We start from the raw sequence: 15893 nt of genomic DNA on the forward strand, positions 1-15893 counted from the left end.
ATTTCCCAACTAGCTAAATGTGAGCGCAACTAATGTCCCCCATCAGCCACCGTAGCTGGGTTATAGCAGCCTATAACTGGGTGATTTCTTTCCCCAGTGCATGCTAAGTGAAAAGAAGAAAAATATAAGAAAATAGAACCCTGAAACTGCTCCACACAAACCACTCCACACCACAAATCAAAAAATAAACAGTAAATATTGTCAGATGACGACGGACTGGTTGAATATAGAGAGTCGTATGTAAGACCTGCTGCCAGTTAACTGCTTGTAGTGATACATTTAAACAAATCTTAGCAGGACAAATTGTCAATACACCAATATACAGTGCAAATGTATTCCTTCATAGAAAAAGGTCCCCAAAAAATGAGATCAAGGAGTCATTTAAGGGAAGTGTAGTCTTTAGTCTACCAAGAAAAAGTGTGTAAGCTTGGGGTTTTCTCGGGTTCTCGGGCTTCCACACATTGTCCATTAATGCAGATTAGGTTAATTGTTCACCTTAAAGGTCCCATGGCATGAAACTTTCACTTTATGAGGTTTTTTTAACATTAATATGAGTTCCCCCAGCCTGCCTATGGTCCCCCAGTGGCTAGAAATGGTGATAGGTGTAAACCGAGCCCTGGGTATCCTGCTCTGCCTTTGAGAAAATGAAAGCTCAGATGGGCCGATCTGGAATCTTCCCTTTATGACGTCATAAGGAGGAAGGTTACCTCCCCTTTCTCTGCTTTGCCCACCCAGAGAATTTGGCCCACCCATGAGAGAGAGAGAGAGAGACATCATGGCTTGCAAACGAGCAAAGCATGGCAGTTGGTCAAGGCCACACCCCCACCCTCCACCTTTCCCCCCCCTCTCCTCCTCAATAGCATTTAAAGCTACAGACACAGAAATGGCACATCCTAAGGAAAGCTCATTGTGGGACTGGCTCTAGTGGCTGTAATTCTGCACCAAGGCTGAATTTCGGGAAAGAGACTTCAGATACAGTATTAGGGGACCACTAAGGTCTATATAAAAGATACTTCAGATACAGTATTAGGGGACCACTAAGGTCTATATAAAAGAGACTTCAGATACAGTATTAGGGGACCACTAAGGCCTATATAAAAGCATCCAAAAAGCAGCATGTCATAGGACCTTTAAATTGCCCGTAGGTGTGAATGTGAGCATGAATGGTTGTCTGTCTCTGTGATGAACTGGCGACCGTGCCCCCGGGAAAAGGAAATTAACATTCAGTAAACATTCTTCTCTAAAAGGTAGTTTCCCTTATATATTCTGTAATTTGTTCTCTGCCATTATGTATACAGTACATAAACAAGTTTTCCATGTCAGCTGGGATCGGCTCCAGCCCCCACCCCCGACTGAATAGGAAAAGCAGTTACAAATAATGGATAGATGTTAAGGACAATTTCAAATAATGCTATTTAAGCATTGAAATTATCAATTAAAGAGAAACTAAATGTCAGCACAAAATAAGAAAATGATCTGCAAATCCATATCATCACTTCCCAGTCCAAACAGAACCCTGGAGCAAGGCATTCCCCGCTCCTCTGCTCCAACAGTAGAAGAGTTTTTCACTCTGCGAACACACTCATGTGTGTGCTGTTAAAGTCGTAAAAGTGTATGGAGGACGGTGCTGAAAAATAGGCAGCGAGTTCTAAAAAATATAAAAAAAATAAATATTTTTTTCCTTCCTTCCAGTGTCTTTTAAGTCCTCTCATTCTCCTGTCTGACCGACCAGTCTTTGGAGGATGGAGTGGTCAGTTTGACAGAGAGCAGCCGGGGTGTCAAACTCCACCACCTTCCCAGCATGCATCACCAGCACCCTGTCACAGTCCATGATGGTGTTGATCCTGGAGACAAAAACACAGACCAAAAAAAAAGATATTTTCCCACATTTCCATGTAAAGAATGAGCCAAGAGTTTAAATTAAGGGTTTAAAAAAAAAATTACCAAAAGACCTAATTCTGTAACATCTGTCCATGGTTGGATGTAATAATACGTCTTGAAAAATAGACAGGATTTTAAATCAGAAAAGCTTTCACCTGTGTGCAATCGTGAGGACGGTCATGTCCTGAAACTTCTCTCGGATGGTCTGTTGCAGCAGTTTGTCCGTCTTCTGATCCACGCTGGCTGTGGCTTCATCAATGCAAAGGACCTACATGAGGGGAAACCAGTGTCTTGAGTTCCAATGTGTAGAATAATGTTCTTACTATTTGCAGATAAATATAATAAGGTCTGAAAGTCTAGAGATACGTGGACCGGCTCCAGCTTTTTGTCTGTTGCTAGGGAAACTTAGTCTCTGCGTGGTTTGTGATCCCGCAGATATGTGTATTGAAACTCCGATGCTTGACTGATTAAACGAATGTATTTGACTTTATCTTATCTTCTTATTTGGCTCTTCCTTAGGATCAATGTAATACCAATTTAAAGAATGTGCGGGGATATATATTCCTTTTATTGGAGTCAGACACATTGTCCCAAAAGGGGGGACACAGATGAGGAAATCCGCTACAAATGCTGAGATTTCATCAGAAACAGAGGGTAACATCAGTGTAGGAATTACTAGAAACGATGGTAAGAGGTAGGCGGACAACACACTTTTTATTGTCATTATATTAAAATTAATACAATGAAATTTCAAATGCCCCTCCCAGCAGTGCTTAAAAGAAACTATATTGCACAAGATGATGCACATGGATGGGATTATAGAACTGAATTGCATTGTGTGCAGTTTTTATTGTGTCCACCAATGTTGTTAAAGGTTTAGTGTCTCATGCTGCTGTACAACGGAAAAAGCAGCAGCTGTAAGTCAATGTAGACTAGGCGTGGGCCGGTATAAGATTCTGACGGTATGATAACCTTCAGGAAAAATATCACGATTTCACGTATTGCAATTACAGCTTTAAAATGTATTATTTTTTTAAATGTCTGTGTAAAAAACTTTTTTTCATTGAACACAATGCATTTTATTTGAAAAACACTGTACACTGGCAGCGAGAGGGATTACTAAACTGCACTTTCTGTCCTTGACCACAAAACAGCTCATACCTTAGGAACGGTATGACAGACAGTTTCAGTGATTTTGAAACCGCGACTTTTTGAAATACCTTGAAACCGGTAACCTTCCCATGCCAAGTGTAAATAAACTAAAATGTAAATACTAACATGTCATCGCAAGTGACAGGGTGTTGAATGATACACAGCTTTTTGTGTATTTTGCATTCTTTTCTTAGAAAAACCGGAGGGAAACTGTTAATCACAGTAAAAAGAAAAAGCAGCATGAAATTCAGATGCCAGCTGCTCAAGGCGTGATGGAAAACTGGTTTGTTTGGTTGCACTATGAACAGATACTGTACATCGTGAAATCTTCAAAAATCACAACTTTAACTTTTCTCTAGGTTTGACTTAGACTTGGGTGCAAATATTTGGCGAGGGGTTTAAGGGTCCTCCCTCAAATAATTGTTCCATTATCAATAAAAAAACAAAATGCAATTTTACATCATTTTGGACCATTATTTAGTACCACATCTGTGTCTAAAATGTTGAAAAAACTAGAGCAGATAATACAAAAATAACACTCAGGAAGTTTAAAGTAAAAACTTGCTCAAGAAGTCCACTGGGGAACGTGTTGATTTTACAAAGTACATTCATTTGGCTTAGGTGGTGCCAAAAAGGGCTTGGGTGCTGCGCCTAAGCCTTATAATGGTTGGAAAACCCCAGGGTATATAAAAAAAACATCATGACATGTTAAAAGAAAAACAAATAAAACAAACAAATGATAATATGGTGAGCTGCGTCCTCATGGGTACAATGCTCAAACAGCTCCTCTGCGTTGTGAGTTTCGGTGTAATAATACAGGCGAGGTCTCACCTTGGCCTGGGTCAGCAGAGCTCTGGCCAGACACAGCAGCTGTCTCTGTCCCACTGAGAAGGATCTTCCTCTCTCCCCAACCTCAGCATCCAGACCACCTGAGACACGCACGCACACACACAACACACACACACACACACACACACACACACACACACACACACACACACATACACACACACAATATATTAGCAAGGTCGCCTGAATCTGACACCATCATCTCAACCATCTCTCATTTATGCTGATACATCACTGTGAAGCCTTTTGTGATGTGGCACACAGAACATTTAACACAACATCAGCTGCAGAGGCAGCACACTTTAAGCTGTTTTTTTTTATGTTCAAATCTTAATAGTGCAGAGAGAGTAGAGTGGCCATTTCTCCTGCATCCAAATTAAACCCCGTCACATCCTCCTCTTCTCCGTCCTCCTCTTTTCTTTCCAAGCTAAATAAGAAAACATAACAGAGGAGGAGGAAGATGAAAAGAAGACAAAGACGATATGTAAATTGTGTCCTATAACGTGACTTTATGTAACATAATCAAGTGTCTGTTATGGACTGGCTACCGGTCATGGGTGTACCATTCTCACTGATCATGTTACCAGACAGGAGTGATGAAGGGTGGAGTGAACTTTGTGAAACAAAAGTACTGTGAGTCAGGTGGATCAATTTCAAAACAGACACACCTTATCTCAATAAGCATCGCACGGCTCATCCTCAATTCACTGTCATCCCATCTCATCGCCTCACTTCGATTAATTCCTCTTCCTCATTACATGTGTTCACCCCCTAAATCTCGAGTCTCTCACCCATCCTGTTGACCACAGAGCTGAGGTGGCACTGGTCTACGACGTCCAGCAGCTGCTGGTCTGAGTGTCGCCCACACGGGTCCAGATTCTCCCTGATGGTCCCGCTGAACAGGAAGGGGTCCTGAGGAATAATGGCCAGCCTGGACCTGCAGAGGGCGCCACCACAACACACACACACACACACACACACACACACACACAAAAGTGTCAACTTTGAACTGTCACTGAATGCTTTTATCACACTGTACAGCATCATCAAAGTGTGAATTAAACTTTAGATAATGTATGAAAAACAAGGATTAATCGTTAAGGGCAGTCAGACAGAAATATGAGGCTCGTTTCTCAGTTTTAATACGTGTGAAACTGAAAACAAGCAGTATCCCCTCTATCCCCCGCTTGTACATCCTCGATTCCTTTCCTCGCTTCTCTCCTCGTGTCTTATTCCCTCTCATCTGAAATGCGAGTGGAGGTGGCGAGGAAGAGTCACAAGGAGAGAGGAGTGAGAGAGAACAGAGACATCTACGTGCTTCGGAGCCGCCATTTTAATGCAAGGTGTGGCGCAGTTTGTATATTCCAGCTGTGTGTCACGCCTCTTTTAAACGCCGTTGGTCCCGAAAACACTTCCGCAAAGGAAACACCTGTGCATCCTCGCTCACAGCTCCTCTGGTAAGGCTCCCCCCCCTCCTCGAGATTAATTTTAGAGTTAAGACATCCTTCAAGTAGGCGGCGCGGGAGGCCGGTTTCCGGTTCACAGGCAGGAGGACAACAAGGAGATGAACAAAATATAGAAATGAGAAGAGCCCAAAGTCTGGGTTGAGTTCTCACTGGAAATACAACACAAAGAAACTATATTTTCAAGAGAAGTTTAGACTTCAAGTCACTTTCCAGTTTACTGAACTAAAAAGGAAAATGTAATAAATCTTTGGATGGAACACAGAAAAGTCAACCCCCTCATGAAAATAACAAAACAATATTACAATCAGAATTAGGGCTGCAAAATATATCTTTTTTTGATCGTTATCGCGTTATCAACTTGCGTAATAAACACATCGCGAAAGGCTGCGACATATCGCAAAAGACAATCAGAGATTTTTTTGAATTAGTTGAATATTGAGTATCAGTAGAAGACTACACATTAACTGTCATTCCTTTCTTAATGGTGTTTTTTTTAATGTTTAATTCAATGTTATTTTCGTTGAATAAAATAATGTTACAATCTTTTTTTTAAAATTCAACACGCAATTTTCCGAATTTTAGAGGAATACTGAAAGCAGCAGAAAATAGTACACTTTAATATCGGTTTATGTATCGCGAGTAATATTGTTATCGCATTATTCAACAACGTTATCGCATATTTTCCTCATATCGTGCAGCCCTGATCAGAATATGTATCATTGGAGCAGCGAATACCCTTTATCTCTCAAACTGTGTTGATTGCTCCTTGTTAGTTAACACTCCAAAGCCACGGCCACTTCAGGCTCACCTGAGCTGAGACAGGCCCACGGAGCTGATGTCCAGCCCATCCAGGAGAATCTGACCCCGGTTCAGCTCCACCATACGGAACAGAGCCTGGAACAGGGTGGACTTTCCGGAGCCCGTGCGTCCCACAATGCCCACCTTCTCCCCAGGTCGCACTACCAAGCTCACCCCGTCCAGGGCGTTAGGAAGACCGTCCCTGTAGACCAAAACCACGCCGCGGAACTCCAACCAGCCCTGCTCGGGCCACGCCGGGGAAAGCTGATGTTGAATCAGAGAGGGCAAAGTGAAAAAAAGTGAAGGAATAATAATTTTGGGAAAATTCACCCTCAAATATTGTTATATACTGGCAAATTAACTTAACTCTTTTGCATTTTATTAGATGGATGGCAGTCTAAACAGATCCAAGTCTTCTTTTGTTGCACAGGCCATCAAATTTCAAAATGAATGATGGTAATGTACGTCACAAGGTTTTTCCAAGCTTACGCTTTCTTTGTGTTGGAATTTTAGACTCTGATGGATTTTATGAGGACTATGGTTAAAGGACAAATCCAGCACAAAATGAACCTAGGGGTTAATAACACGTGTACCGAGTCGACCGTTCTCTGGGATATGTTTTCATGCTAATAGAATGTGACCAGTTTTAGCGCAAACCGCTAATTAGCTTATAAAGCTAGTGGTCGGTACACATGTGCTATTAACCCCTAGGTTCATTTTGCGACGGATTTGTCCTTTAACTGCTCCTCAGATCTCTGCAGGGTAAATCCAGACAGCTAGCTAGACTATCTGTCCAATCTGAGTTTTTTTGTTGAACGACTAAGACAACTTGTGAACGCACACGTTCCACCAAAACAAGTTCCTTCCCCAGGCTATTTTGCAGCGGCACCGGGGCTCTGTGCAGTGCCTAGCACCACCCAAGACAATTGTGATTGGTTTAAAGAAATGCCAATAAACCAGAGCACGTTTCTCTCTCATCCCAGAATGCTGTGTGGACTAGCCAGACCTTCCTTTGCAGCGCTGTGGAGGATGGTCTGGCAATGCGTGACTACTCCTGGGTTAACCATCACAGTAGCTTACAGTACTAGACTGAGCTCCTCTAACACCCCTCTTTATTTACTGATTATCAGTGTGAGTTTGTGGCAGTGCAGCAGTCGGTCTGACCTGTGTGTTCTGGTGCTGTGGCTCGGTGGGAAGGCCGGTGGAGTACTCCTCAGTCCTCTCCACGCTCACCAGCTGCATCTCAGTCTGGGTGAAGCTGAATATGAGGCCACACAGCAGGTTTGTGATGGACAGGGCGTAGGACAGGGACAGACCCACCAGACCTGCAGCCAGCAACACACATTATGTAAATTATCTCCTATTACTGGTGCACAGCCACCAAACTCAGCTGCGGACTCACCTGGATCGACAGAATTATACTGGTGCTGGACAACAGCGATCACCCCAAGGCCGGTCACCACAGCAACACCAATCATTTGCAGGCGGATGCTCAGCCACTGTGTGGTGGCGTTGCTAAGGAACAGGCAGCGTTGGTTCTGCTCCAGACGCCTGGCGATCTCCTCCTCAAACCTGGAACAACAAAATGAGTCTTTAAGTCAGTGACTGCTAAGAGTGACAATTTTAAAGACACAATAAGTATGTTTGCATGCACACTTATATTTTCATAATTTCCAAATTTGATACAGGTCATGTAAACAACATATTTCGTTTAGATATTCCGAATAAGGCCTCTTTCTGAATTTAGCACTATGCGATGTGTGGGATCTGCTGGTATTATTCAGGTTTTAGAAGCATTCTTTGGACATGTATACAGTAGTGGTGACTGCTGGCCTTTCAAAAAGGGGAAGCTCATTTTCGGCCTACATCATAAAAATTGTCCATTTATTCATACGTCAATTCTGCCCTACGTTCCTTTGCAAGAAAATGCTCTGTGACCCTGTCGTACCAACTGGGCGTCTTTTCCATTGACTTGACCAGTGTCCTTTTAATGGCCAGCAGAGCTAGGCTGCTTAAACGGCCTTGGCCCATTGTGTTACGGCTGTAGGACTCGAGCCGCTTTAAACAGGAGAAGCTCATTTCTACACCTGCAGATGTAGCTCCAATTGTTGCCACTAATGACAACAGTTTTTAAAGCTGAGGCATTGCACTGTCCAACTCCATGTCTTTAAGGAACACCAAGTAATCACACAGCTTTCCCCTGTTAACCTGCAAGTCCTAATCTGAATACAGGACTTGAAGTTCAGACCTCAGTCTCCCTGAATCAAAGTGATGGCCATAACATAGGCAGTTGAGAAAAAGTGCTGTCTGTGCGAGAGAAAGCTCCATTTGGAGTGAAATGTGCTTTTTTTGTACTTTATACATCTATTACATATGTACAAAACTATATAACACACTAAAAGACAGGAAAAACATAATAGGGGCTCTTTAACGTATACTGATATATTTTCAATAATGTTTATATTGACAGTGTATTGCAGTGTTTGCAACTTTTGCAATCTCTCTCTCTCTCTCTCTCTCTCTCTCTCTCTCTCTGAAACAAGTAATGTGGTGTATAATTATATGAAATGTATGATGAAAATTGGCTAGCAATTTCACCAAGCAAATACCAAGAAATAGGTTGCAGCAGTTTGTCTTTCGACTACACTTGCAAAACCGGCGATGGGACTGAGCTCGAATAGCTTCGGCGACTTTTTGATAGTACAAAATCGCTGTCAATCAAAAGGAGATGCAGCCTTTCGACAGACCCTCCAATCATCACGCAGAAGCCCGGATTCCAGGCCAGCCCACTCCTCCATTGACCCCCAGAGACGCCCGAGCGTCCGTGGGTGGGACATAATCACAGCATTTATCCAATGACCGTCTAGTATGGAAGCGCTGAAAAAAACTGTTCAAAGCAGCCCCATTGAAGTCAATGGAGGCCAGGCTTCAACAGGGAAATGCACTGTGACGCTACGGGAATGTATGAGAAGGAAATCGAGTCGGTTGACCTGCTATATGCAGCTCGTCTTCGAGATGAACGTGTTCTAAAGCAATTTTAGTCAATAAAATGTTAACACAATAGTACATATTTGACCATTCATTTTTTGACATTTTAGGGGAAGCCGATCTTCCCTTGCAGTCTTAAAGAAATCGCCACTGGTATACAGTGCGTCTCAATCAGGGTTTTTACTGCAGTTTGTGACAGTTTACGGCCTATGGTCAGCTCTGTGCGTTGCTATGGTTTTTGTAAACAAACCATCCAGCCAACAGTTTGCAGGGCTGTGGTAGAGATGCATGGCCCAAAAGAAAAGAAGGAGAAACACCGCTACTTTTAAAGATTATCAAAGACTTGGATATCAACAGGTTTTTGGATATGCGCAAACATCGCAACACCAACCTTTTCAAGAAGGTGGTTGAAGGAATGAAAGAGAGAGGCTGTGTTTGAACGCTCCAACAAGTCCGCCACCGGTGGAACATTTTCAAAAAATCCTATTTTGCACAGCTGCATGTAAATGAGAATATTACTTTCATTAGCCATATAAACAGCTTAGTCGGAACACTATCTTTTTCGGAATAAAAGCAAAAGCCGAAATATAATGTGCATGTTAATGTAGTCAGTGAAACGGTGGTTAGGGCATCTAACTTTATAGCTTCTGTAACGTGATGTATCTCTGACTGAAACAGAAGATGTGGGCAGGGTATAATTTCAGGATGGATTTGATCAAAATGTTCATGATTTGGTATCTCTAAAGTACGGAGTCTTTAGAGCCACACAGATAAGGAGCGTGATAGTTGGACCAGGAAGCACAGGAAAGATTCAAAAATAAAATCCACTCACTTAGACCGAAACCACAGCAACGTTTTTTGAAATCCAAATGCATTTTTAATCTCAAATGTAGATTTCGGTATGTGCCTGAACAATCTGATTAAAGTATCTGAGGCTCTAAAAAGGTCTGTCCTCCTGTCTCTCACCTGGCAGAGCTGCCGCTGGCCCGGATGGTTCCCAGCCCAGTCAGCGTCTCAGAGAAGTGCGAGTAGACGGGCGACAGAGTGATGCTGCACAGGCGCTTCAGCTCCCGGGAGGTGTGTCGGTAGAAGTGCTGCGTGCGGTGGTAGACCAGAGCCAGGGGCAGAAGAAGCACGAGGACCCAAGGGAGGCCGTAGCTTATCACCACCAGCATGCCCAGCAGACCGAAAACGTTGGCCAGCAGGATGTTCAGGATGAACGGCAGGCTGTCGTCCACAGTGTACAGGTCCGAAGAAAAACGGTTGAGAATGCGACCCATCGGGGTGGTGTCGAAGAAGCACACTGTGGCCTGAGGGGAGGGTGCAAACAGGAAGGTAAGGTTTTTTAACATTTAAATGAACCAAGGAAGTTAGGGATGTACAATTAATCGCAATTTGTTTTTTTTAAAGATCATTTTTTGGGCATTTTAGGCCTTTATTTGACAGGACAGCTGAAGACATGAAAGGGGAGAGAGAGAGGGGGGATGACATGCAGCAAAGGGCCGCAGGTCGGACTTGAACCTGGCCCGCTGCGTCGAGGAGTAAATCTCTATATATGGGTGCCCACTCTACCAAGTGAGCTATCTGGGCGCCCTAATCGCAATTTAGGTAGTTAAAGATAAAAATATATATATCTTACGTTTATGTTTAGTCATATTTATGGATGTACAATTAATCGCAATGTTATCGAAATCGCAATATGGACTGGTGCAATATCCAAATTGCAGGTAATATATGTTAAAGGCAAAATATGTGTCAAACTTCAAATCATATCCTACTATCCTACAGACTAAAGAAAACATCTTTGTTTGGTACAGATAATCGCAATAATCACACTATAATCATTTTCATTTTAATATTGTTTGATGAAAATGAGAATAACGATACAAAACTGATTGCCTCGCAATATCGTGAATCACATCGCAATCGCAGTATCAGTCAAATCAATCGGCATTAGATATTTTCCTCATATCGTGCAGCCCTAGTCATATTTAATCTGCTCGACCCTGACTGGCTCAGCTCGGGGGAGCACCAACAGTTGCTCAGAGGCTCAAACCTCAAAAGGACGCACCTTTAGGACCCGGTCCAGAAGTCTGTTGTGGATGGCTGTGGCGGCACAGATGGCTCCGTAGGCAAACAGGAAGGCTCGGAGGGCGGTGAAGACGGTGTTGGCCGTGGCAATGGAGGCGTACACCGTCAGGTAAAACTTGACATCTGAACTCATGTTGCTTGAAGTGAACGTTTGCAGTGAGGACAGAGGAGATCTGGGTGGGTAGATGTGAATGTTTTATAAAGATTTAAGTGGTGACGTTTCCAATCCAATCCAACTTTATTTGTTAAGCACTTTAAAACAACCAAAGTTGACCAAAGTGCTGTACAGAAGAATAAATAAGACATCATAAATAAAAAAACATAACCAAAACTATTTGGTGTTTGAATTTTACTGGGTTTTTTTGTTTTTTTTAAATCTCTGTTTAAATAGGTATTATTCAAGGAAAAAAGAAAAACATCAATGAAATAGCTGATTCATAACTTTTCAACATTTGTGTACATGTGATATTGAACTTGACCGTCTTCTGCATCAATCTTAATTTGTTCTCATTCAATTAAAAAAATCTCAATGATTGGAGAACTCACATTAACCCTACAGGTGAGAAGAGAAGCAGGTGAGGTGAGCTGAAGGCAGCGGAGGAAGAAACATTTGTTGTAGTGGAACCGTTGTTTTTCAGCTCGGAGATCCAGTGAGACAGCCACCAGTCGGAAACGTTCTTAGAGGCTGAATCACACACACACACACACACACACACACACAAACAAACACATCGGCAGTTTGTTGTTAAAAAATCTGGATTTAAAACAGGAAAAAACTTTAATATTTCTGTGTTGTTTTTTTTAAGATTATTTTTGGGCATTTTAGGTCTTTATTTTTATAGGACAGACGAAGACATGAAAGGGGAGAAAGGGGGGGAATGACATGCGGCAAATGGCCGCAGGTCGGAGTTGAACCCACGGCCGCAGTGTCGAGGAGTAAAACTCTATATATGGTCACCTGCTATACTAGGTGAGCTACCCAGGCGCCCATATTTTCTATATATACAGTGAAGTCTGACAAAACTAAAGTCTTAAAGCCACTCAAAGCTGCAACAATGCCAAAGATAGTCTAAGGTTATTAATGCGAGTTAAGTTTACATCTGTTCTTATTCTCTCTTCACCGGGTGGTGTCCTCTTCGCCTCCAGGCAGAGTGTGTGAGTGTGTGTGTGTGTGTGTGTGTGTGTGTGTGTGTGTGTGTGCTGCTATCTTCATACACCACAGCCAGGGTTGGGTCTTCTGTCTGGTGCAACTTCCTCTTCTTGTTCTCTTAACCTTTAAAAATGCACTTTTATGCCATATAAGGCCTACACTATTTTCATCACTAAAGAGATCACCCGGAGTACTTTTAACCACTTCCTTAATTTGACTGCACACAGCTCTTTCGCAACTAGCACATACACACATTCTCTTAAAGCAGCCATATTCTGCTCATTTTCAGGTTCATAATTGTATTTTAAGGTTGTACCAGAATAGGTTTACATGGTTTAATTTTCAAAAAACACCATATTTTTGTTGTACTGCACCGCTCTCTCTCACTGCTGCAGATCCTCTTTTCAGCTGGTCTCTGTTTTAGCTACAGAGTGAGACCTCTTTTCTTCTTCTTCTTCTGTACTATCTTTGATTGCACTGCACATGTGCAGTAGCTCAGATGTAGATCATGTCAGCTAGCTAGCTCCATAGACAGTAAAAGAAAGGCTGTTTCTACAACTTTGGTCAGTTACAAGGCAGGATTAGCTGGGAGACTTCTAAATGAGGGCGCACATGGAAGTAGTTCTTTTGTAGATTATGGTGAACTTGTGTGTGTTGTAGCCGTGCTTTGCTATTGAGAACGAGGTAGCATGCTAGCGTTAGCATTAGCGTTAGCATACTAACGAGCTAATGGTTGCGGTTAGCCTGCTCGTTTCGGCTTGTGACGTCACAAGCCGTGCCGATTTTGAACAGCTCACCCAGAGACTGAAGGCAGGACACATTCAGAAACCGTATCTCACTCTAAACAGCATGGATGGATTTTTTTCAAAGTTTGTATGTGTGTGGAAGCACCAGAGACACAACATAACACCCCAAATCCCAGAAAAAGTGATTTTTTCATAATATGGGCACTTTAATAAAATATTCCTCCATTACCTAAAAGTGTTTTGTCTGTGTAATTGTCTGTGCATTACTTTGTTTAGTGTTTGATTGCTCATTAGTTGGATCGACTTAGTCCTTTAAAGACCAACCTGTTATGGACATAAATAAATGAATGAATGCATTAAATATACTAAATAAACCTATTTAAGTTGTAAAATAAGAATCACAATGTGATGCGCTTCAAATGACCGTGAGCATCTGCCGAGCGACATCATTGTGCACAGATCGCGCTGAAAGGCCGAGCGGTCGGTCCAAACCTTGCATGAGGAGCAGAGACATCAGGATGGAGGCGGCCAGCACTCCGCCCACAGCAACCCAGTAGGTTTGGTAAACTTTCCACGCCAGCCCGCCCATCTGCTTCTGCTCCGCCCCCGACAGGTTGGGGTCATCATCCACACACAGATCAGGAGATAAACCCGGCTCCTCCTCCTCCTGCTCCACGCCATCTGGTTAAAACCAAGAAGGGACGTGAAAATAATCCGATTTTTCTACAGCAATACCAGACTAAAACGACAACACTGCTCTGGAGAATTTATGCAGGTTTTCTGAGCCAGCTGTTAGAGCACGTGTAAAGTTCATTAAAAAAAAGTTAGATCGGTTGGCAACAGTGGTAACCCAATTTCAGTCACAGTACCTGAAAACATAATGCCTCCAGGCATGGCTATCGCCAACATGGAGGCATAAAAGAAAAAATATATTCATGTAAATGTATCCTCTGGGCACCATTAATGTCTGTACAAAGTTTTGTGCCAATCCATCCATCGGTTGAAGAGATATTTCAGTCTGGACCAAAGTGGTTGAAATCAAAAGCTGCATTGGTACATCCCTCCTTTTTCAGCCCAGCAGTTTTAACCCGAGGTGAACAAACCTTTCTCTTTCACGTTGTGGTCATTCTTCCGTTTCTTCGGCATGGCCTCGACCAAAGGAAGGATTTCTGCTGGTGTGCCTGTTCAACAGCAAAGGAACAGGACAGGTGGAATAAATAAAGGGCTCCAAAATTGTAGTGCCTTGTTAACAGAGTCCTTTGACTCAGAAAATATAAATTGGCTTTGAAAGTTGTAGACATCCAGTCAGCATTTATAGGTTCAACAACAAACCATGTTTCAACTGTAAGAGCACATTTCGCATTTCCTCTTCCATGTATTTTCTCAATGTTTATTTGGAAGCGTCAAGAGAAATTAAAGAGCTTATAAAAGCTCCTGGGTACAGCCAACATGCTGTAGAATGAAGTAACCTAAATACAAAAAAAAATCAGAATCAGGATATAAAGTTATTTAGTTAAGTATGAACAATTCCTGCAGTTTTTCTGCCTTTGTATAAAAGCTTTCTTGTCTTGCTGGTGACACACTGGTTTATAATTGTTATACTCTACTATGTCTCAGAATCAACGTAAAAATAATACCGTATTGTTGTTGTAGCCTTTAAATTATTAATTAAGTTATTAATGAAGTTATTACAAAATGATGTAAGTTACAGCTGAAATGTAGCAACTTAACCTGACAGAAAATATATATTCCTTGTTGTAATCTACACAAATATTTGGAAAGTATGCTTTACCCTGCAGTGAATAAACTAAATACTGAATACTATTAAATAAACGATCAGCACAGAGGAAATAAAGTATAAACAATTCCTGTTTTGTGCTTTGAAGACATCCCACAGATTCCCTGTCTTTGCAGAAGAGCTGCTGGAGGCTGACGTCTTGTTGGTGATTTTTTACAAAATGAATTATTTCTGACATTTAGCAACTTAACAGAACAACATATATGTAACTTGCAGTAAACTGACATTGTAGAAAATCTTTTTAGAAAGTATTTTTGACCCTGCAGTGGATAAACACTGCATATATATATATATTATCTGTCTGTCTGGTCCACCATAATTAATCATAAACAATAAGTTGCCCTGAATTTGTTGGTAAACCCTGACAATTCAGTACTTGTGATTGATGATAAAAGTAAGAACAAATGCTAAATATCACTGCATCCCAACCAAAGGAGTTGATTTATGGAACAGCTGCAGTGAAGAGATGAAATCATGTACAACAATGAGCAAGTTTAAGAGACTATTTCAAATGAATATAGTGAATGGATACGGGAAAGTTTGGATGGGTTATTATTCGGTTTGATGCAGATAGAAGGAAAAGAAGTAAATGGACGGAAAATAAAACAAATGTGTATATGTACAGTATGTGTGTATGCATGTATGTATGCATGTGTGTCTATGTGTATGCGTGTGTAAATGTGTGTGTAGGTAGGTAGATATACTGTACATGTATGTGCATGTATACATATATAAATAAGTGAAGCATCAAACTGTTTTGTATTTAACTAAAGTAGAAATGTTGAAAAAGGGGGTTGGACCAGAAAAGTTATTTTTTTTCTTCCTACTCATTTTTGAACATGGGAATTCCTTATTTGAATCTTTTACAATAATTTTGCAAGATTGTGATGAAATGTACATGTTCTTATTTATCTATTATTTTTAATTTTTTTTTAACATGTTCAAAATAAACTAAACTGAAAAATAAAACCAAG

General features: G+C 41.6%; 1 protein-coding gene across 6 annotated transcripts in view; it reads right to left on the reverse strand.

Moving 5' to 3' along the window:
- Window positions 1–1130: 1130 nt before the first annotated feature.
- The window catches only part of abcc10 (ATP-binding cassette, sub-family C (CFTR/MRP), member 10), a 28717-nt gene continuing 13954 nt past the window's right edge, over window positions 1131–15893 (reverse strand). For all 6 annotated transcript variants that reach the window (XM_031299901.2, XM_031299904.2, XM_031299903.2 and 3 more), the window contains 12 exons: window positions 14225–14302; window positions 13614–13802; window positions 11772–11910; window positions 11206–11398; window positions 10101–10444; window positions 7549–7718; window positions 7311–7471; window positions 6157–6410; window positions 4674–4819; window positions 3865–3962; window positions 2037–2149; window positions 1131–1844 (listed from right to left, as the gene is read on the reverse strand). In XM_031299901.2, coding sequence (XP_031155761.1) covers window positions 1709–1844; window positions 2037–2149; window positions 3865–3962; window positions 4674–4819; window positions 6157–6410; window positions 7311–7471; window positions 7549–7718; window positions 10101–10444; window positions 11206–11398; window positions 11772–11910; window positions 13614–13802; window positions 14225–14302 — 2021 coding nt within the window. In that variant the 3' untranslated portion in view covers window positions 1131–1708. The remainder of the gene's footprint in view (window positions 1845–2036; window positions 2150–3864; window positions 3963–4673; window positions 4820–6156; window positions 6411–7310; window positions 7472–7548; window positions 7719–10100; window positions 10445–11205; window positions 11399–11771; window positions 11911–13613; window positions 13803–14224; window positions 14303–15893) is intronic.

Source organism: Sander lucioperca, chromosome 4 (genome assembly GCF_008315115.2).
Source record: "Sander lucioperca isolate FBNREF2018 chromosome 4, SLUC_FBN_1.2, whole genome shotgun sequence".
NCBI classification, from domain to species: Eukaryota; Metazoa; Chordata; class Actinopteri; order Perciformes; family Percidae; genus Sander; species Sander lucioperca.